This window comes from Hyperolius riggenbachi, chromosome 12 (assembly GCF_040937935.1).
Source record: "Hyperolius riggenbachi isolate aHypRig1 chromosome 12, aHypRig1.pri, whole genome shotgun sequence".
NCBI classification, from domain to species: Eukaryota; Metazoa; Chordata; class Amphibia; order Anura; family Hyperoliidae; genus Hyperolius; species Hyperolius riggenbachi.
This window is the reverse complement of record NC_090657.1, coordinates 203,929,281-203,952,551: the sequence shown is the minus strand read 5'-3', so window position 1 is coordinate 203,952,551 and position 23,271 is coordinate 203,929,281. Positions and strand designations below refer to the sequence as shown.

General features: G+C 46.9%; 1 protein-coding gene across 3 annotated transcripts in view; it reads left to right on the top strand.

The window, feature by feature from the left end:
• ABCC3 (ATP binding cassette subfamily C member 3) overlaps positions 1 to 23,271 on the top strand; it is a 143,660-nt gene that overhangs the window by 77,382 nt on the left and 43,007 nt on the right. For 2 of the 3 annotated variants that reach the window (XM_068263109.1, XM_068263108.1), the window contains exons 10-16: positions 547 to 708; positions 3,230 to 3,322; positions 5,231 to 5,434; positions 15,541 to 15,687; positions 16,505 to 16,592; positions 22,440 to 22,506; positions 22,810 to 22,936. In XM_068263109.1, the coding sequence (XP_068119210.1) occupies positions 547 to 708; positions 3,230 to 3,322; positions 5,231 to 5,434; positions 15,541 to 15,687; positions 16,505 to 16,592; positions 22,440 to 22,506; positions 22,810 to 22,936 (888 nt within the window). Of the gene's footprint in view, positions 1 to 546; positions 709 to 3,229; positions 3,323 to 5,230; positions 5,435 to 15,540; positions 15,688 to 16,504; positions 16,593 to 22,439; positions 22,507 to 22,809; positions 22,941 to 23,271 lie in introns of all 3 variants that reach the window. The other variant, XM_068263110.1, reaches the window with a different exon arrangement.

Genomic DNA, 23,271 nt, shown 5'->3' with positions numbered 1-23,271 from the left:
TAACCACTTACCCCACAAGTCTAACTTAAACCATCCACCCTCCATGACTCTTCTTAACCACCTACCTCCCCCTTAACCTCAACCACCCACCCCCACAGCTAATCTTAACAAACAACCCCCCCCCCCAAGGCTAACCTTAACCACCCACAGCTAAACTTGACAACCCCCCGCATGGTTTACCATAACAGTCATCCCCTCTCCGCTGCCAATTGTAGCAAAGATAAAACCTGCAAAAAAAAAAACCTGCAATTTTTCAGTTGCCAACCTAGGCACCCATTGAAATTCCAGCATTGAGGGGACATTGATTGGGTGCTGGGGCTGCCCAAATTTAAAGGGCGCCCAAATTTAAAGGGCACCCAAATTTCCCCTCAATGCTGGTATTTCAATAAGTGCCCAACGCGGCACACAAACATCTGCCGCTAGCGAGCACCCAAATTTCCCGTCACTGCTGCTTGCTTTGCAAATGCTGGTAATGTTCATTTTTATTATGAAGGAAATTTGGTTGTTGTTGCCTGTAGAGATTTAACACTTTCTTTTTCTGTACAGTCTCTGGTCATAACCAACGCTGCTAAGAGGTCATCCACGGTTGGTGAAGTCGTTAATCTCATGTCGGTGGATGCGCAGCGATTCCAGGACCTCACCACCTTCCTGAACATGCTGTGGTCGGCCCCTCTGCAGATCTTCCTGGCCCTCTATTTCCTCTGGCAGGTAACGCCTCCACAGTCTTGGTGCAGTGATGGGCCCATATTCAATTCACTTTTTCTCCTTGGAGTACATTTTTCATCTTCTTTTTTTAAAAAAAAACATTACGCACTTTGCAATTGAAAAAGTAACAAAAAGTAGGTGAAAAAGTAATATCAACATTATTTTGAGTATTTCCTGCTGGCTGGTAGATTAAAGTGAACACGATGTGAGAGTGATATGGAGGCTGCCATATTTATTTCCTTTTATACAATACCAGCTACCTGGCAGTCCTGTTGATCTTCTGGTATCAGTAGTGTCCGAGTCACAACCCTGAAACAAGCATGTGGCTAATCCAGTCAGACTTGAGTCAAAGCACCTGATTTGCATGCTTGTTTGGGGTCTATGGCTAAAAGTATTACAGACACGGGATCAGGGGGACGGCCGGGCAATCTGCTTTGTTTACAGCCCTGTTGATCTTTTGGCATAAGTAGAATCAAAACCCTGGAACATGCATATGGCTATTCCAGTAAAACCTGAGTCAGCTAAGTCAGAGTAACTTATCAGCTGCATGCTTGTTCAGGGGCTATGGCTAAAAGTATTAAAGACACATGATCAGCAGGACTGCCAGGCAACTGGTATTGTTTAAAAGGAAATAAATATGGCAGCCTACATGTGCATCTCACCTCCGGTTCCCTTTAAAATAACTTTTCACTACTCTTCAACTGAAAAAATACTGAAAAGTAGATGAAAATGTACTGACGTGATTTGAGGTCAAAGTTGATCTATATCGCACCTGCAGGAACGCAAATACTTATTGAGGTGTGAAATTATCACTTAGGGGAAAAAATAATTGTATGGGCCCCAGAGAGTGTTGTACTGTGCTGGTGATCAGTTTAGGCAAAACCAGTGTTATGATCATACCATTTACAGGGTACCTCAATAGGTTTTAAGTATTCACATGAGCAAGCAGTGACCCCCAGAATGCACCACTTCAGGATGATCAGTGGAATACACGATACAAATAGAGAAAAATAGGCTTAGCTAATACAGTACTATACCTTACTCTATCGACCTACCATGAACTCTGTATTAAATGTTAAAATGCAGTAATGGAAAGTATGTTAACCTTGGGGGTGCTGTGGAACCCAGTCTTTGAGCAGGGCCCACAAACAGCCTAAGAAGTTGGCTTTCACCATGGTGAGTATTGCCGGCAGTTTGTGCTGGTTGGTTGAGACTGCTGATTAGTTCTGGATAACTGGGACTCTAGTATATATAGGTAACCTGGGTGCCCCCTCCCCTCCCATATAGGTAGCCAAGGTGAAGCCTTCCCTCTCGTGTAGGTGGCCAGGTTGTCCTTTCCCCTATACATAGTCAGGGTGCCCCCCCCCCCCCCATATAGGTAGCCAGGGTGCCCCCTCCCATATAGGTAGCCAGTGTGCTCCTTCTCCCCTATAGGTAGCCAGGGTGCTCCCTCCCCAGAGGTCTCAATATTAGTTAGCCAAGTCCATTGCAGCACTTTAACATCAGCCTGCTGGGCAGAGCTAGGCAGAATCCCACTATGGCTGATAATCCAGCAGAGGGTGCTTTCATACTGGGCACACATACAGAGTATCAGCCCTGGCGCTTACTGCCATAAAGTCTCACTGAGCCATGGAGCCGTGGCCGTACCACGTGTTCTGAAGCAAAGCATCAGCTGCTAGCCGAGCCAGGACCACCAACACAGCCTGGCAAAAGGCAGTATAAAAGGGACTATAGAAAGCTGCAAGGAAAGATACTTATAAGAATGGAGTAATGAACTCCCACCGTCTACCAATCACTGCAGAGGGAGTACACAATGGCCCAGTATCTGGAGAGTCTACACCGCCCCAAAGACAGACAGACCCTGAGCCTGTACCGTCTGAGCGCCCACAGCCTGAAGACAAAGACCGGGCGGCACGGACAGACATGGAAGCATTTCCAGAGAGACTCCGCCACATCCCGGATTTCACCTCCACACACGAGGAGAGGAAACTCTACATCCTACCGGGGGAAGAGAAAACAACCATGCAGATAGCGGCCTGATATGTCGTTACCTGCCACCAACTGAGAGGAACATGATACCCCACGGACTGTATACCCATTATACTGCCCCCTATACCCTCATAACTGCAATGCACTGTATATCCCAGCCCCCCATACTGTACCTTCTATCCTCCACACCCTTATGGCCTGTATATGACCCTGTATGCCCCTCCCTTAGTCCCACAACCACCCCCTCCCAGGCTATTGCTAATGTTTTGCTTTGGCAATGCTAAATATGTTTGGTCCTGCCAATAAAGTTTTTGTTGTTGTTTTTTTTACTTGGTAGCCAGAGAGATGCCCCCCCCCCCCCCCCTTCAGGTAGCCAAAGATGTTTTTGGAAATGCTAACTTATCCACTTGTTACACAAAGAGTGTGCAATACTTCGTCATTGCATTGTAAAGTATTCCGTTTCCATCTTTCAGATAATGACTGCTAATATATATCTGTCTTTGTGTCACTGAGCAGTATCTGTCTTTCTTCTCAGCAACTGGGGCCGTCTGTTCTCGCTGGAGTGGCTGTTATGGTTCTCCTAATACCCATCAATGCTTTTATTGCCATGAAAACTCGAGCCTTTCAGGTGAGCATTGCAACATTACACTGATCTCTTATGCAAGACCACAATACAGGTGATGAGATCTAAAGGTAGCCATACATCTAGTGATGATGGGCAGATTCGACCAAGAGACAAATCTCTGTCTGATCGAATCTGATTAGAGAGAGATTTGTCAGCTGTCCATACACCGAAGGCTGATCCCTGATCAATTTCATGTTGAAATTGATCATGAATGGGTCTTGTGACGCTGCATCTGCCCACCTCGCCGAACCAACACTGCCCACCCTAATGTTTAATGTGGCCCCCAGTGAAAGCTATACATTAGTTTGTGAGACGTCCAGTTGTCCCACCCTGGGCCCTGTCAGGTCCAGTGACTTTGTAGGATGAGATCCCTGCACTTTGATTGGCCCAATAGGCTGTCTGTCACTTTACAGGCAGCCTATTGGGCCAAAGTGCGGGGATCTCGTCCTGCAACGTGACCAACTAGTCAGCTAGCTAATTGTACAAGCTCTTAGCTGTTAGTCTGTATTTATCCAATTTGGCTCTTGGGGAAATTGCTGATGTAGCTGAAACCCAAGAGAAGCTGAAGACGTGTCTGACACTTCCGCTGTCCGGCAGATCAACTGTGTACACATCACCATGGCAACAGGGACATGAGCCCTCTGCTGCGCAGGCGCACTGTCCTAGTTTGAAACTTGTTGTATGGCTCTCAGGGAAATACATTTTAAAATATGTGGCATTTATGGCTCTCTCAGCCAAAAAGGTTCCTGACCCCTTTTGTAGATCATTGTCTTCTCAGTGACCTACAGCTGCCTGCTCAACCCTGGAACCCTCACCCAGTCAGTGTGGAACCAAGGGATGCAGATGCCACAGGTCCAAATTGCCGCGGCAATATCTTTTCTGCTCGGCTGCTGCGATGCAGGCCGGGAGATGTAATTCATGGATGCAGTTACATCTACCTGCCAGACATGTAATCACATTAATGGGAACTACATCTCTCGGCATGCATTTCACGCCCCCAGCATGCATTGTGGCTTCCAGGGACATATACCAAAATTGCGGGTTCCCTTTGGTTCTATGGCATGGTGGGATAGGCAATGGAGGCATCCATATAGGCGGGAGTAGCCCCCGGTAGATGAGTAATCGACTGTTCCCCCCCCCCCCCCCCCCCCCCCAAAGCCAACACAGTTTACAAGCCTCTCTTGGGGGAGATTTATTAGACAAGTCTTTTTTTATAACTTGTGCTCCGTTACCTTTTGGAAGTCTAATTCCACAGTTAGGCTTAGCCCCTCTTGGAAGGTCTTTAACTGCGTATCCATTATTTTAACCTTTTAGTCATTTTTTCTAACTTGGGCTAGTGAGAACACTGGAAACTCACCTTAGTGGGCTTATTTGAAGAGAGTGTACCATCTCCCCAATTGCTTACAGTGTTGGCCTAATATCCTTGGCAATCAAAACAACATGAATAGCTAGGTCCCCCAATACATCATTCACTTGTACCCCCGCTTAGTTTACTAGGCTTGGACACCTTTTTTATTCTCCCCTCCTTCTGCTCCTTCTACAGTCTGAAGCCACACCTTCCTAGTAGTGGCTGATAGCTATGATTGACTGTCAGTGTGCAGAGAGGTGTGGCATCAGCTAACAGCACAATCGTGCTCATGTGACCAGGAGTGTTTCAAAATGACTGTGAATGAAAGGTGGTCGGGGGTTGGTAAGAAAGAGGTAAGTGTCTATGAATTGGTCCATCAGGTAATCTATTTAATTAGCATAAAACCGTGGCGGAACTGTAGCTATAACAAGGCAGCCAGATCAATAAAAAATGATCTTTGTTTGGCTGCCGGCAGTTACCACGCTTTTTATAAAACACCCTTTGCCACAGTTTGAGGTGTACATATGTTTTGTGTTTAATCTTGTTTGGTATGACGTTCTCAGGTGGAGCAGATGCAGTATAAGGACTCCAGAATTAAGCTGATGAATGAAATTCTAAACGGTATCAAAGTACTCAAACTCTACGCCTGGGAGCCGTCATTCTCGCAGAAGGTGCTGGATATCCGTAGAAAGGAGCTGAATGTTCTGAGGAAGTCCGCCTATCTCAGTGCCTTGTCCACCTTCGCCTGGACCAGCGCACCCTTTTTGGTGAGCACAGTTTTCCAATCGTTGAGGGAAACTGGTCATCTTTTCCTATTGTAAATAAGTAATTGGGAGAAAGTCTACCAGACTAATACTATCAAAATATCCCTATCAGAGAAGTCCACCACACTCCACTTCAACAAAATGTTTAATTGAGAAGATTCTTAAGAACCTCAAAGATGAATTGCAGTCCAATGAATGATTTCAACTTTATTCCAAAATGTAGAAAATAAGATAATTTTCATAAATTTGCAGACTTGGTAGATGCACATTGCCGACAGTTAGATGAAAATTGCACTTTGGTGGATTAGGCTTGAGAGAGGTTTTTACAGCAAATATAGGCAACAACACTAGTCCGTTTCAGAATAATATTGCTCTTCATCAGGCCTTTGCAAAAAGTCTCCTTAAACTGACCAATCAGAAACAAAATTCTGTAATATGAAAAGGGGCATCCGTTCCAACTATATAAAACGCCTGCACCCTTCCAATAGCCGGAAGAGAAACGACTGGCCATTGGGACGACTTAAAGTGAATGGGAACTGCATTTAAAAAAAAATGAAGCAAATACTTACCTAAGGAGAGGGAAGGCTCTGGGTTGTATAAAGCCTTCCGTCTCCTCTCTCGGTGCTCTCTATCCTGTGCTGGTTCCCCCCCCCCCATTTCAATCCCCCACCGAAAGGGTATTTGGAAGTCTTCGGGAGCCATGCGGCTCCATACTGCACAGGCGTGAGCGTGCAAGAGAGCGTGCTTGCACAGGTGCATTACAGGGCCGCCCTTCTTCAGGAGCACTCGGGCTCCCTGAAGACTTCTGAAACCTCCTTCGGCCGGGTAAAGCAGTATTTGACTAATTTAGTCAAATACTGCTACCGGGCGAGCCAGCACTGGAACGAGGGGACCAGGAGAGGAGCGGGAAGGCTCTATAGGACCCAGAGCCTTCCCTCTCCTTGGGTAAGTATCTGTCTCATTTTTTTAAATGCGGTTCCCATTCACTGCAAATTTTCTACATTTTGAAATGAATAAAATGTAAATTTTTTTTTGTCAGATGCAAAAACATGTACATGGTTTTGCCTCTGACAAAGCAAGGTTCATCCTTGTGAAACAGCTCTCAGGCTTGTTCACCTTCACTACTGCATACCACTAGGTCAACCCAGTCATAATAAAGGGTTTTTAACTAGCGGTTCCCCGCCATCTCACTTCTAACTACGTTTGACTATTGCTGTATGGAAGCACGCTACAGGTAAGCCCATTTTTCGCTGATCCATCCCTGCTGCATACTGGTGCCGGTATATATTTTCTGATAATTTTTTTTTTACAATTTTTCTGGTTTCTTAACCAGTTCACCCCCAAGGGTTTTTATCCTAACGGACCAGAGCAATTTTCAGTTGTCAGCGCTCCTCCCTTTTATTCCCTAATAACTTTATTACTACTTATCACAAGAAAATGATCTATACCTCATTTTTTTCGCCACCAATTAGGCTTTCTGTGGATAGTACATTTTGCTAAGAATTTTTTTATTCTAAATGCATTTTAATGAGAAAAACAGAAAAAAAGAAAAAAAATCATCATTTCTCAGTGTTCAGCCATTATAGTTTTAAAATTAAACATTCTCCTGTGGATAAAACAAACACGTTTTATTTGCCCAGTGGTCCCGATAATTAAACCGTTTAAATTATGTCCCTATCACAATGTATGGCGACAGTATATTATTTTGAAATATAAGTGATTATTTTTCTGTTTATTCTGGCCATAATTACAAGCCCCTATGTAATAAATTAAAATTAATTTTCCCCCATAAAATATAGAATAAAAAAATCTGAGTCCCTAAGGCAACTATTTATTTATTTTTTTTAAGCTGATTTTTTTTTTTACAAGTGTTTTTTTTGGGGGGAGAGGGTTGGAAGTGTAATTTTATTAATGATGTGTATATACTTGAAAATGTATGTATTTTGTAGGTGTAATATACTTTTTGGCCACAAGATGGCGCTAGTGAACACTCATAGGACGTGTTCACTTGCGGTCACGTCCATTCACTCCAGGCACTGCGATTGGGTAGAGCAGTGCTGTCCAACTGGCGGCCCGCGGGCCGCATCCGGCCCGCCAGGCCACCTGCTGCGGCCCGCTCGTCTCCCTGGGATGCAGGCATGGCTTGCGCTATGGGCGCCATGCCTGCTCCCTCTTATTGTGTCCCCGCTGGCCTCTCCGGTGTCCCCGCTGGCCTCTCCTATGTCCCCCTGCTGCCGCTGCCTCTCCTATGTCCCCCCGCTGCCTCACAGATCAGACCTCACAGATCGCGGCGACTGATGTAAACAGAGGGCGCATGGTACCCGCACGGAGTACGTCACATGCGGAAGTGAATCATTAGTCACTTCCGCATGTGACGTTCTGCCGCGCGGGTGTCATGCGCGCGCTCTGCTTGCTTCAGTCGCCCTGATCTGTGAGGCAGCAGCGGCATCGTCAGCGGGGACACCGGAGAGGCCAGCGGGGACACCGGAGAGGCCAGCGGGGACACAGGAGAGGCCAGCCCCAGAGGTAACGGGCTCGCTACTGGTGGGGGCACCTGTCACTAGCTGGGGGGGCTCCTGTCACTATCTAACTGGGGGGGGCTCCTGTCACTATCTAACTGGGGGGGCACCTGTCACTATCTAACTGGGGGGGCACCTGTCACTATCTAACTGGGGGGGCTCCTGTCACTATCTAACTGGGGGGGCTCCTGTCACTATCTAACTGGGGGGGCACCTGTCACTATCTAACTGGGGGGGCTCCTGTCACTATCTAACTGGGGGGGCTCCTGTCACTATCTAACTGGGGGGGCACCTGTCACTATCTAACTGGGGGGGCTCCTGTCACTATCTAACTGGGGGGGCACCTGTCACTATCTAACTGGGGGGGGGACACCTGTCACTATCTAGCTGGGGGGGACACCTGTCACTATCTAAGTGGGGGGCACCTGTCACTATCTAAGTGGGGGGCACCTGTCACTATCTAAGTGGGGGGCACCTGTCACTATCTAAGTGGGGGGCACCTGTCACTATCTAAGTGGGGGGCACCTGTCACTAAAGGGGCATTCTGCTTATTTATGTGTAATGCTGTCTATTTATGTGCCTCATGACTGCTGAATTTGTCTTGTTGGGGGCCTCATGATTTGTTGGGGGCATCACGATTGCTAAATTTGTCTTGTTGGGGGCCTCAAGATTGCTGAATGTGTCTTGTTGGGGGCCTCATGATTTTTTGGGGGCCTCATGATTGCTAAATTTGTCTTGTTGGGGGCATCATGATTGCTGAATTTGTCTTGTTGGGGGCCTCATGATTTGTTGGGGGCCTCATGATTGCTGAATTTGTCTTGTTGGGGGTCACATGATTGCGAACTGTGAGACTATGGAAAAGCTGAATCGTCATCATGAGACAATAGCATTAAACCTACTTTTTTAGCTTTTTAAAACGGAAAATAAAACTGGGAGGTTCTAAAAAAAAACCCACATTTTTCAGGAGTAGGATGGATGAAATTGTTTATCTTCACAGTTTATTTTCAACTTGGATTTTCCATAATGTTCATGTATGAGTTAAAACGTTTGTATGTAGTTTAAATTGCTGTTGCCACTTTGCGATAAGTGACTTTTGGGTTGCAGTTTGGGAACTCGGCCTCCAAAAGGTTCACCACCACTATCCTAATCTAATGTCCCACATTGCTAAGTTCATGTAAATTTTTCTCCACCCGTGGCCACACCCGCATTCTGGTCCATGGCCACACCCATTTTTCGGCGCGGCGCGCTACGCGCGCCGCTCAATGGTACCCTCGTGTTTTCTGGCGCGCCACGCAACTTCACTATTATTTTAAATTGCATTTTGTGCAAAGTGCTGCCAATCTAATTATCCTTTAATTGCATTTTTTCCGGGGGGGGGGGGGGGCCTGCGGCTCTAGCAAGAACCTTCGGCCCTCCACCATGGGGTCTGAAAAAAAAATGGCCCTCCATGCCCATGAAGTTGGACAGCACTGGGGTAGAGGACCGTTCGGTCTTCTTCCCCAATCACCCAGCACGGGATCCCAACGGTAATGGCGGCGGTAACGGCGCGCACACGGCGGTAGCAGCGGCGGGAATGCGCGACGTATTAAAACGTCATGTTGCCGTTAATAGCGGTAAGCATGACGTTTTAATACGATAGGATGTCGGTAAATGGTTAATACTCTTTTATATAGTATATAAGTTAGTATAGCGCTCAACAGATATAATCACATGTAGACTCCTAGAAATGACTATAATAAACATAAGTCCATTTCACAGTTCAGGAACAGTCCTATATTATTTTCTGATCACATAAGCTTCACTCAGATCCACTTTAGTATCTTTAAAACCTATACGCTCACCAGAAAATGCAGCTGACCCAGTCCAATCAGCATGTACACCTCTGGCCTAGCCAGCAAATCTCTTCACTCTTCAATATGTGATCTCCACAGGTCTTGCATGCAAAAAATGAGAAAGTGCGGACAAAAAGAGAAAAAACAATAGCGTAATACTGTTTGATATTGCTTATATCTTCCACATCACCAGTGTGAACCAAACAGGTATCCACATTACACCCAGTGCGTTCACATGCAGGTATTTCAAGCCTCCCACCGTATGCAGTGGCTGACCCGGCACAGACCAGCAAACTCGTTCAGCATGGGGCTTTCAACAGCCTCTCCCCAGTTGGTAAGGTTCTAAAAAAACGTTTATGCACATCTCATATGGTTTGCAGAGGTCATCTTCAAACAGGCAGCCAGACCATAGGTGCTCTCTACCAGGATCCAAGATTTTGCATGCATGAGCTGTGGAGATCACATATTGAAGAGTGAAGAGATTTGCTGGCTAGGCCAGAGGTGTACATGCTGATTGGACTGGGTCAGCTGCATTTTCTGGTGAGCGTATATGTTTTAAAAATACTAAAGTGGATCTGAGGAGGTGTACCATCTGAGTGAAGCTTATGTGATCAGAAAATAATATAGGACTGTTCCTCCTGAACTGTGAAATGGACTTATGTTTATTTTAGTAATTTCTAGGAGTCTATATGTGAATATATCTGTTGAGCGCTATACTAACTTACCGTATATACTCGAATATAAGCCGAGTTTTTGGGACCAAAAAAATGGTCCCAAAAGTGGGGGTCTGGGCTTATATTCGAGCCATAGCAGTGCCCCAGTGCCCCTGCCACATGTAAAAGTGTCCCCCCTGAGTGCACCCTCTGCCAAATGCCCAGCAAAGTATGTTCCTGCATTTGTTCCCCCCGCCGGAATATGCCAAGTGTTGATTAGCAGCATCGGGAGCTTCCACTCACCCATCAGAGCGAGCAGCTAAGTATTTGCCTGCCGTGTGTTTCCCCCATCGCTATATGCTGACACGCTGATTGATGCTCAGTATAGCTTGATGGGAACGGCAGCTTTTACTCACTCGTTCTCGACGGCGCCGCCAGGATTCCCCGCCATGCTTGTTATGGTCTCGCTCTGATGACGCCAAGCAGTGGCGAGGCGCCACTAGAGGGCATCATCGGAGTGAGACCATGACAGGCATGCAGGGGAATCCTAGCGGCGAGGACGAGTGAGCTCCCGCTTCGGAGTCCCGCTATACTGAGCATCAATCAGCGTGTCAGCATATACTGATGGGGGAGACACACGGCAGTCAAATGCTTAGCTGCTCGCTATGACAGGTGAGTGAAAGCTCCCAATGCTGCTATTCAACAATCGGCATATGGGGGGGGGGGGGGAGGAGGGAGACACGGCAGGCAAAGACTTTGCTGTTCCGCTCTAACGGCAAGGATGGTAGACACCACTAAGTGTATGCTGGTGAGAGGACAGACAGCAGGAAAAGGCTTTGTTTCGCTTTGCGGGGGTGAAGGGGGTTTGGGGACTCGGGCGCCTTGTCACCTCACTGCTGTGCTTAAGGTAATTGCACCAGCACAATGAAGTATTTGCCCTGGTGAGCTGACTGGCATTTGATGGAGTGGGCACTTGGTGGGGTAGACAAGGATGTTGCTACTACACTTGACGTATGGCAGGGGCACTTTACTGCCAGTGGTGTAGCAATAGGGATGCAGAAGCTGTGACTGCATTGGGTCCCCTGGATGGGCTTCAAAAGGGGCTCTCCTTCATCCATCTTGTTAGCGTTTAATTGGTGCTATGCTGGTAATGAACACCCCTATTTGTGCATTGATATTGCTAATCCTTAAACGCTTTCCCTAATCTGATTACACTTTTCTGACACTTCATACATATTTATAGCTGCTGCATTTTCTACCCCCGGCTTATACTCGGGTTAATAATTTTTCCAGGTTTTTATGGAAAAAGTTGGGGGGGGGGGGTCGGCTTATACTCGGGTCAGCTTATATTCGAGTATATACTATTCATCTGGGGAGCCGCACAAAGCTCCTTCTGGTATTTAGCGATCTAGATTCATAAATAAGAAGTGTCTCCTGGTGAGACTGATTAACAACACCATTGCTACTATTATCACTTATGGTTGGAGCGCACAACTTTTTTCTGTATAATTTTAAGACGCTTTTACCCTTCTAAGTTCCTATTGTAGAGCGTTAGTATCCTGAAATGAGACTAGATGTTACAGCTGACAGCAGTCCTCATCCTTCCTTGCGGGTTATTTAGCCACTCCAGCCCGCAGGTGTTTTTACCTTCAGGCTCAAGAAGGGATTCATTATATTACATTTTTTAATGCAAAAAAATCTGTGGTGTGTAATTTAACTTTTCGCCACTAGATGGTGCTAGAAACACTCCCTGGTTTAGCAGGCAGTGTTTCAGGTTTTTTTTTTTTTTTTACTTTCATTCAAGTTTTTAGTTATGCATGGACATGGCCCCTGATCGGGGTCATGTTCATTCATTACAGGCTCTGTGATTGGTTCGGGGAAACCTTGCTTCCCTTCACCAACCGCACGGACGCTTAAACAATGGACGAGAGTGCTCGTCCAGTTTGACTTTAGCGGCGTCTATCTGAATGGAAATACTTGTCCCGATAGACTTAAGTGGTTAAAGGTAGCCAAACACAAGGCAATTTTTTTTTTTTTGCTAGATTAATCATCTGGCTGAAGCAGCAGGCATGGAGCTAGGGGGGGTCGGAGTAGGACAGGTGCGCCGGGTCCCCGAGGGCGCCCAGCTGAGCTACAGGGGGGTTTTTTTGGGAGGGGGAGCAGCACAGAGAAGAGGGAGAACTGTGAGCAGCGGTGGAGAAGGGGGGCCATCTCCCCCCTCCTTCTCTCACCTTAGGTGCTCTCCCTCCCTCGCTGTCCCCTCCACAACTAATGTTCGTCCGGGTGGCTGGCAGCGGCGGGCGGGACTTACCTCCGTCTCGCGCCGGAAGTTAGGGTCCTGCAGCCGCTGCTCTGGTCTGGACTAGACCAGAGAGTAGCGGCAGATCCATCCGGTGCTGCGACGAGACGCAGGTAATTCCCGCCCGCCGCTGCCAGCCACCCGGACGAACATTAGTTGTGGAGGGGACAGCGAGGGAGGGAGAGCACCTAAGGTGAGAGAAGGAGGGGGGAGATGGCCCCCCTTCTCCACCGCTGCTCACAGCTCTCCCTCCACTGCGCTGCTCCCTTCATGCTGGGGGACACACCTGACTACCTATTCGGGGGACATATACCCCCTGACTACATATACTGGGCGCATATATACCCCCTGACTACATATACTGGGGACATATACCCACTGACTACATATACTGGGGACATATACCCCCTGCCTACATATACTGGGGACATATACCCCCTGCCTACATATACTGGGGACATATACCCCCTGCCTACATATACTGGGGACATATACCCCCTGCCTACATACACTGGGGACATATACCCCCTGCCTACATACACTGGGGACATATACCCCCTGCCTACATATACTGGGGACATATACCCCCTGCCTACATATACTGGGGACATATACCCCCTTGCCTACATATACTGGGCGCATATACCCCCTGACTACATATACTGGGCGCATATACCCCCTGACTACATATACTGGGCGCATTTACCCCCTGGCTACATATACTGGGCGCATTTACCCCCTGGCTACATATACTGGGGACATATACCCCCTGGCTACATATACTGGGGACATATACCCCCTGCCTACATATACTGGGGACGTATAACCCCTGCCTACATATACTGGGGACATATACCCCCTGCCTACATATACTGGGGACATATACCCCCTGCCTACATATACTGGGGACATAAACCCCCTGGCTACATATACTGGGCGCATATACCCCCTGACTACATATACTGGGCGCATATACCCCCTGGCTACATATACTGGGGACATATACCCCCTGCCTACATATACTGGGGACATATACCCCCTGCCTACATATACTGGGGACATATACCCCCTGCCTACATATACTGGGGACATATACCCCCTGCCTACATATACTGGGGACATATACCCCCTGCCTACATATACTGGGGACATATACCCCCTGCCTACATATACTGGGGACATATACCCCCTGCCTACATATACTGGGACATATACCCCCTGCCTACATATACTGGGCGCATATACCCCCTGCCTACATATACTGGGGACATATACCCCCTGCCTACATATACTGGGGACATATACCCCCTTGCCTACATATACTGGGACATATACCCCCTGCCTACATATACTGGGCGCATATACCCCCTGACTACATATACTGGGCGCATATACCCCCTGGCTACCTGTTCTGTGGACATCTCTACCCCTGGCTACCTGTTCTGGGGACATCTATACCGCTGGCCACCTATTCTGGGGACATCTATACTGCTGCCCACCTCTTCTGGGGACACCTATAGACCTGGGGCTACCTATTTTTAGGGAACCACTGCTGTCGGATTGAGTGTATTTTGGGGAACTGCTGCCAGGTGAGAGGTGTCTACCATATTAAGGGGGCATTCTGCCTATTCATGTGAAATGCTGTCTATTTATGTGCCTCATGACTGCTGAATTTGTCTTGTTGGGGGCCTCATGGTTACTGAATTTGTCTTGTTGGGGGGCCTCATGATTTGTTGGGGGCCTCAAGATCTCTGAATTTGTCTTGTTGGGGGCCTCATGATTTGTTGGGGGCCTCAAGATCGCTGAATTTGTCTTGTTGGGGGCCTCATGATTGCTGAATTTGTCTTGTTGGGGGCCTCATGATTGCTGAGTTGGTCATGTTGGGGGCCTCATGATTGCTGAATTTGTCTTGATGGGGGGGGGGGGGGCTCATGATTGCTGAATTTGTCTTGGAACATGCTGGAAGGTACATACGGAGGGAGGGTGGGTGAGCGTGAGCCTGCTAACTTCCTGTACATTTGGCTCCACCCATAACCATGCCCACATTTATTATATGGACACACCCCTTTTTTGACGCGGCGCGCTGCGCGCGCCGCAGCCTTCCCCTTAGGGGGCGCATTGTTAGTCTTTGTCTCCGGGCGCTGAAAGCCCTAGCTACGCCTCTGTGAAGCAGCCATTAATCTATTCACAGCCACCTTCTTAATTTATGAAATTCTAATTGATTAGAGACAATATATCCCGCAAAACCATGATCTGGAATGATGGTAAATTTCCACCAGTTGAGCAGCAGACCCATTTTTCCATCAGCTGAAACGGGATTGTGAATAAGTGCATCTGTGCAGTGCACCCATTGCTTCTTCCTGATCAATTCCCTACCCGGGAATAAGTGATCTTTTGCCTCAGCCCTAAATTGAACTGTGTGGCCACCGAACATTGCCCAATTCTTCCCATTTCTATCTTGTAGCTAGTAATTGCCTCATCAATGGTTCAATGATAATACTATAAGAACAAATGGAGTGTCTTATTAAAGAAGGTGTAAAATATTTTATTCTATTTGATTTTATTGCATTACATGTTAACGCCGATAATGGAAAGATCTGAATTCGTTTCCAGAGATGATAGCACATCAGTTAGTGCACACCTGTCAGAGATTGTGAGTTTCTGAGAATTCTCTTGGGCTCTGCTGGGGTGGGGTTTGCATTTTCCTGGGCGGAGTTAGATCATGCAGCAGAGCGTTGTTGGTTTATATCACTAAATCATAAACAATTTTCCTGTTTTTTTTTTTTTTTTTAATAATACCTTCTAGGTAGCGCTGACCACATTTGGCGTGTACGTCAGCGTGGATGAGAAGAACGTCCTGAATGCAGAGAAGGCTTTTGTGTCCCTCTCTCTGTTCAATTTACTGAAGTTCCCCTTGAACATGCTGCCCCAGGTGATCAGCAACATCGCACAGGTGAGGAAATGGTAGTAAAAAACAAATTTTTTTTTGGGGGGGGGGGGGTGCTTCTTACCTGTCTAAAAAAAGAAATTGCATTCATGTATCAATTTGAGGATGCTATGTAAGTTCCCCTACAAAATCACATAATGCTGTATAAAGATTGTCAGATGCTAGTGTTAACTCCAGCTTGCCTGCAGATTTCATGCAGATCTGCATCTTGGTATTGGCCAATCAAATGCATTTCCTGCCGAACTTGATTGGCTTGAAATATCAGCATTACATTGATCATCACCAATATAGTATTATCCTGTTTTTTAGGGCAGTGTGTACATGACTCTTGCCTTATCCTGAGGCCTCTTTTACATGGACGTCCGAACTGCTGTTGTCGAGCAGTTCAGCGCCCTGTCTGCCACCCACGACTGCCATTTGGGTGTAATCTAAATGGAGCGAATGGCAGTAGTAGTAACACCACGCGTGTGAATCACTGATGCAAACTCGTGTTACCTGGTGGCAGTGGACCCAGACATGCCGATTCTGATCACTACTGTTGCCAGATGTGACTCTATGGGGGCTGCCTGTCCAGCGCCGATACCAGGCACTAGCAAGCACCCAGTTGGTGCTGGACAGCAGCTGACAGGCGGTGAATCTGCTGCCTGTCTGTTGCCCATCTGAATGCGGCCTTATGGTGGGGAAGCAATAATACAAGGTAAAATTCAGCAGTCAGGAACCCTCAGGATCACATGACGCAGCCTAGTGACATCACTCATGTCTGGGGATTTACTGGCTGTATGTATGTTTCACCCTCAGCTTGCCCACTGTGTTTTTGTTGCAGGCCAGCGTCTCCATAAACCGGATCCAGAACTTCTTGGCCAATGATGAGCTGGACCCAAATGCTGTGAATAAAGATAAAACAATACCTGGTATGTTTAAAACAGATGTGTTCTCCACCTCAGCAGTAATGACAAACTAACCATAAATTGCAAAGAAAGAATTGTTATTGGCTAATGGAGAAGTGCAGTGATGTCACTTCAAAGATTGATCACATGCAGGCAACGCCGGCTCAACCTTGAAGCCACCTGAATCATCCTCCTATGCAGAGCAGCCGCACCATAACACAATTACCTGCTCCATTGCTGGGTCCTCTAATATTCAAGTAGGGACGAATGAGATGCAATTTCTTCTTGCAATCAAATTTCATGTAAATTACACGCAGCGTGAAATTGAACTAATCAGAATAACTTCCTATTAATTTTTATTGGTCCAAGTTCAACCTGCATAATATTTACATGAAATTTGAATGTTAGGAGAGACTATTTGCATCTCATTGATCATTCCTACGCTTAAAGGAAACCTGAGACTAAAAAGGGTCAGGTCTGAAGGAAGCCCCAGGTACATATAAAAGCTTTCTTTAGTCTCAGGTACACTTTGAGTACTGCGGCCTATTACCGTGCGTCAGCATCTCTCCATAGGCTCCTGATGCACGTCATGTGACATCGGGAGCCTACGACGAGAGGTGCTGCAGTGAAGAAGAGGAAAGGACCCAGTGATGGACCAGGTAATCGTGCTCTACTGCAGCTGCTCTCAGGGCCGGATTTGTACTCTTTACCGCCCTAGGCCACTGACACTAGCCGCCCCCTCTTCAGTATAGATAGCGAGATGACCCCTCCCCCTTTTCAGTATAGGTAGCCAGCTCACCCTCACACCCCAGCGGCCATCTGTGTCACTCATTTCTCCGCTCGTCTCCAGTGCAGAAACTTCCTCTTCTTTTCCGTCTCCAATGCTGCCCAAGTCCATAGCTGCCGGCCACAATGCAAACGTGCACAGAGAGCAAGGTGGACAGCAGGTGGCAGCAGAGTACTGTGATCAGGCAATCGCCTGATCTCCCTGCATTGCAGCATTTGCAAGCTTGCAAATACTGCACCAGTTTAGCCTTCTGCTTTGGTGCCCCTGCTCCTGTGGTGCCCTAGGCCATGGCCTTGGCCTAAATCCAGCCATGGCTGCTCTGCATGATCAAAGAAGGAACTTTATGTGGGGGGAGACAGATAAAGGAAGCACTTCTAGTTTGGGGGTGGTGCTTATGAAGGGAATTGGCGGTAATAAGTGTAGAACTGATGGCCATTTATGCAGTTGGAATCTACCTCCCCAATAAGCTGCTAAAAATGCTGAATGACACAGGTCAGGGCTGGCTGTTTTAAGATTGACATGCACTGGTTGATTTTTTTTTATTTTTTTTTTGAATTGATATCCGATGCAGAAAATGGAATACCAGTCAATTTTTGGCTGAAATCCATTGATTTAGTTGATTGCGTCAGATTTCAATTAGATCAGTGGCGCACATATTTTTATAAGAGTTCATGCTGGATTCTATAGAAAATCTGTGTGGAGCGTATGGAGGGATTCGATCAGATAGATCCCTCTCTGATCAGATAGTGAGCCGCATTGATCGGTGTATGACCAGGCAGAGATTGAGTTAGGCCAATGTAGGCCCAATGCATGATAAATGCCTATGCTTGCCGTGTGTTGCGGCAGGTCCAGCGGGCTGGAGGAGACCGCAGCTTTTGGGTGTAGTGAAGTGTAATTGTAGATGGGGCCAGTGTGATGCTAATTACGGTATTCCGGCTTGTGTGCAAATTTAGCACAAACTTCTATGCAGCTTAGAACTAGAGCAATCAAATTAGCAGGAAGTGCATCTGATTGGCCCAATTTTAAGCTATATACTATTTGCGTTCTATCTGCCCGCAAGCTGCAATTATCATCATCTCCTGAACACCTCTGGAAATATAATTATACTTTTACATGATATCCAGGCCCGGATTTACCTCACAGGAGCCTATAGGCACAGATGATCTGGCAATTTAGATTTTGCCCTCCATGAACCTACAAACCCCCACCAAACTACACCGCAAGTGTGCTGGCTGGAGCAGCTGTCACTTCTCCCTCACTTCCCTTGCCCATCAGAGGTAGCTTCAGGTGCTCCTTAGCATTAGGTATCCAGAAGTACCCTCAATATTAAGTAGCTACAGGTGCCCCAAGTATTAGGCAGCTAGAGGAACCTCAATAATGGCTGCGCAGTCCACAAACTCCAATATAGTCTTGTTGCAACAAGTTTAATAGATCTGCTAGCAGACTGGTCTTGTGGTGGTCGGTGCGTGAGTGTGTAGGGGGTCCTTGTGGGGGAAGGCTGGGTGTTTGGGGTGGTCAACACCAACCTGTGCCTATTTTTTTTTTTTTATGATTTTTTTGTACCTGGCAAATGGATTAATAAAGTTTTTTGTACAATTTTTTCAAATTAATTGATTGTTTCTGATCAATCGGGCCATACCCCTCCTAGTCTCTATCTCATACGTTTTTGTTGTTTAAGATATTAACTCCCCTGGCGTTACAAAAAAAATCGCTAGGGGGGCGGCGCAGCACTTTTTTTTAAATGTATTTTTTTTTTTTTTTAAACCATGTAGCTAGCCTAGTGCTAGCTACATGACAGCCGCTGTGCAGCGGCATCCCCCCACCCCTTACAAACAGGAAATCCCGTTCAAAATGGAATTTCCTGTTTGGCTTCCCCCATCGCCATGGCGACAATCGGGATGACGTCATCTACGTCATGGCGCACGGGGGAGTCCCGATCCACCCTTTAGCGCTGCCTGGCGGTGATTGACCAGGCTGCACAAGGGGTCTGGGAGGGGGGGGGGGGCGGCAGGTATCGGCGAATCAGAGAGCAGTGGCAATCGTGTAGTACACTCAGCTAGCAAAGTGCTAGCTGCGTGTAACAACAAAAATTTGGGCAAATCGGCCCACCAGGGCCTGAGAAATCCTCCGCGGCGGCTTAGCCCGAACTCAGTTTGGGATTACCGCCAAGGAGGTTAAGTAGCTAGAGGTGCTCCCAAGTATTAGGTAGCTAGAGGAACCTCAGTATTAAGAAGCTAGAGGAGCTCCCAAGTATTAGGTAGCTACAGGAACCTCAGTATTAAGTAGCTAGAGGTGCTCCCAAGTATTCGGTAGCTAGAGGAACCTCAGTATTAAGTAGCGAAAGGTGCTCCCAAGTATTAGGTAGCTAGAGGAACCTCAGTATTAAGTAGCTAGAGGTGCTCCCAAGTATTAGGTAGCTAGAGGAACCTCAGTATTAAGAAGCTAGAGGAACCTCAGTATTAAGAAGCTAGAGGAGCTCCCAAGTATTAGGTAGCTAGAGGAACCTCAGTATTAAGTAGCTAAAGGTGCTCCCAAGTATTAGGGAGCTAGAGGAACCTCAGTATTAAGTAGCTAGAGGTGCTCCCAAGTATTAGGGAGCTAGAGGAACTTCAGTATTAAGTAGCTAGAGGTGCTCCCAAGTATTAGGTAGCTAGAGGAACCTCAGTATTAAGTAGCTAGAGGTGCCCCCAAGTATAAGGTAACTAGAGGAACTTCAGTATTAACCCTCCTGGCGGTTTGCTAAAAAATCGCCAGGGGGCAGCAAATCTTTTTTTTTTTTTTTTTTTTTTTCATGTAGCGAGACAAAGTCTCGCTACATGATTTGTCTCGCTACATGATAGCCGCTGCTCAGCGGCATCCCCCCAGCCCCTTCGATCGCCTCCGGCGATCAGGAGATCCCGTTCAAAGAACGGGATCTCCTGGAGGGCTTCCCCCGTCGCCATGGCGACGGGGCGGGATGACTTCATCGACGTCGTGACGTCAAAGGGGATTCCGATCCACCCCATAGAGCTGCCTGGCACTGATTGGCCAGGCAGCGCACGGGGTCTGGGGGGGGGGGGGCGGCTGCGGCGCGACGGATAGTGGCGGATCGGCGGGTAGCGGCGGCGATCGGGCACTGCACGCAGCTAGCAAAGTGCTAGCTGCGTGCAGCAAAAAAAAATTATGCAAATCGGCCCAGCGGGGTCTGAGCGGTGCCTTCCGGCGGCATAAGCTCGGGCTTACCGCCAGGAAGGTTAAGTAGCTAGAGGTGCCCCCAAGTATAAGGTAGCTAGAGGAACTTCAGTATTAAGTAGCTAGAGGTGCCCCCAAGTATAAGGTAGCTAGAGGAACTTCAGTATTAAGTAGCTAGAGGTGTTCCCAAGTATAAGGTTGCTAGAGGAACCTCAGTATTAAGTAGCTAGAGGTGCCCCCAAGTATAAGGTAGCTAGAGGAACTTCAGTATTAAGTAGCTAGAGGTGCTCCCAAGTATAAGGTAGCTAGAGGAACTTCAGTATTAAGTAGCTAGAGGTGCATCTGACTAAAGAGAGCTATCATCAGTGGAATGCCAAGAGCTGGGCGAGTAACCTCTCATTTACGCTCTACTCATGGCTCTGCATAGGGAGGCGCTCGGGGAGGGGAGTGAGGCACCTTTCCATTATCACGTCTGTAGGCACGTGACTACAGTGTCTTATGGTAAAGTCATTATATCTTTGTGTGAACTTTACAATTTTTTAATGTTGGGCATTTCCTTGAATTGATAATATTCATTGTTGCCCCTCTAAAGTCCCCCAACCTGCTGACATGCATGGACCTGAATCGTCATAAGCTGTTCCCTCGTGGTCGTTTAAGGACAACTGTAGCGAGAGGTATGGAGGCTGCCATATTTATTTCCTGTCAAGCAATACCAGTTACCTGGCTATCCTGCTGATCTTCTGCCTCTAATACTTCCAGCCATAGACCCTGAACAAGCATGCAGCAGATCAGGTGTTTCTGACATTGTCAGATCTGACAAGATGAGCTGCATGCTTGTTTCTGGTGTTATTCAGACACTCTTGCCGCCACATAGATCAGCAGGGCTGCCAGGCAACTAGTTATGCTTAAAAGAAAATAAATATGGCAGTCTCCATATCACATCAGTTGTCTCCTTCACCCAAGTTTATTGCTCTGAATGTGTTCTGGGCATTTAAAGCTGTATATGAGCCATAAAGATTTAGTAGCGCAGTTTGGCCAACATGGGACGTAACCGAATGAGTGGCATGACTCTGCACCCTGTCCTCACATTACAGCTAATAACGGCTTGTTTTGGAAAGCGAAAATGGGAGCAGGGCTAAATGGACCAAGGCAAGTTACAGTATAAGGTTATTTAATGCCATCTAGTGTTCATTTAGCAAACTGCAATCACAAGAATAAGGCTGTGGCAGAAGATCCCAAAGATCCCTTCTATAGTAAAAGTAGTTGTTGTTATTATTATTTATACATATAGCCATGTCTTTGACTGTCCTCAGAGGAGCTCACAATCTAATCCCCACTATAGTCATAGTCTGTCCTACCATATTATTAGTATTATGTATTTAATAATATTGTATTTCCAACATTTGTATAGTGCTTTTCTCTTGTCGGACTTGGTGCTTGAGAGCTGCAGCCACTAGGGCCGCTCAGTAGGAAGTAGCAGTGCTAGGGAGTATTGCCCAAGGACTCCTTATGGATTAGGTACTGGCTTACTGAATAGGAAGAGCCAAGGCGGTGTCCTTAACCCGTACATTATTCATATAGCACTGACATCTTCTGCAGCACATTACAGAGTACATATTCAGGTCATTGACTGTCCACAGAGGCGCTCACAATCTAATCCTATCATGGTCACAGTCTAATGCCCTACCATATTATTATTCTGTATTTATATAGCACTGACATCTTCTGCAGCACATTTCAGAGTACATAGTCATGTCACTAACTGTCCACAGAGGAGCTCACAATCTAATCCCTACCATAGTCATATGTCCTTCGTAGTCTAGGACAAATTTAGAGAGAAGCCATTTAAATTACTTGTATGATTTTGGGATGTGAAAGGAAACTAATAACCATTATTTCTGTATCATTGACAGGAAATGCCATCACTGTGCACAATGGGAGCTTCACCTGGGCAAAAAGCAATCAGCCGGTTCTGCAGAAGTAAGAATATCAATGCCGTTCTGAAAAACCAGCAATTATTGCATTCCTTTGCTGCCGCCTACTCTAGTTACCAGGGGGTGTCTGGCTCATCCATATGGCGCTACATTCTTTTCTAGATACCTTCTCATGTGCAGCCTGCTAATGTTTGTCTATCCAGTCTCCTCCTACTTTCACATAAAGGATTTCTCAAGTTCCTCTCCTCTCCTCTGACGTGCCCTTCCACAATCTGTTCAACACTCCCCAACCTTTGAAATCCTCAGATACCATGCTTTTTAATGACCTACTCTTCTGGTTCTTCCTCAGTATTAATCTGCTGGCTCCCACTGGATCGCTGATTGCCGTTGTCGGCCAGGTTGGGTGTGGAAAGTCTTCGCTGGTGTCTGCTCTCCTCGGTGAGATGGAGAAGGTGGAAGGGGAAGTCTCCATCAGGGTTGGTAGGATTCTTTAATGATGTGTAAAATTTGATTTATTTCGCTCCTTCCTTGGAGTTAAAGTGAATCAGAGACGAAGCACCCTCATGTATTTTACCATATATATCAGCGGGGAACATTAGAGAAAACACCTACCCTGCTGTCTGTTTAATTTTTAACTGTTCAGCTTGCTTCTAATCAGCCCTGATAAAATCCCAGACTAAGCATTCAGTCTGGCTTTGCTATAATGACTCAGCTATAATGATTCCTAAACCCTGCTACAGGGGGGCAGGCTTGGGCTTGAAAAGACACCAGAGAACACAGACTCAGCTATAAAAATTCCTGAGCAAAGCCA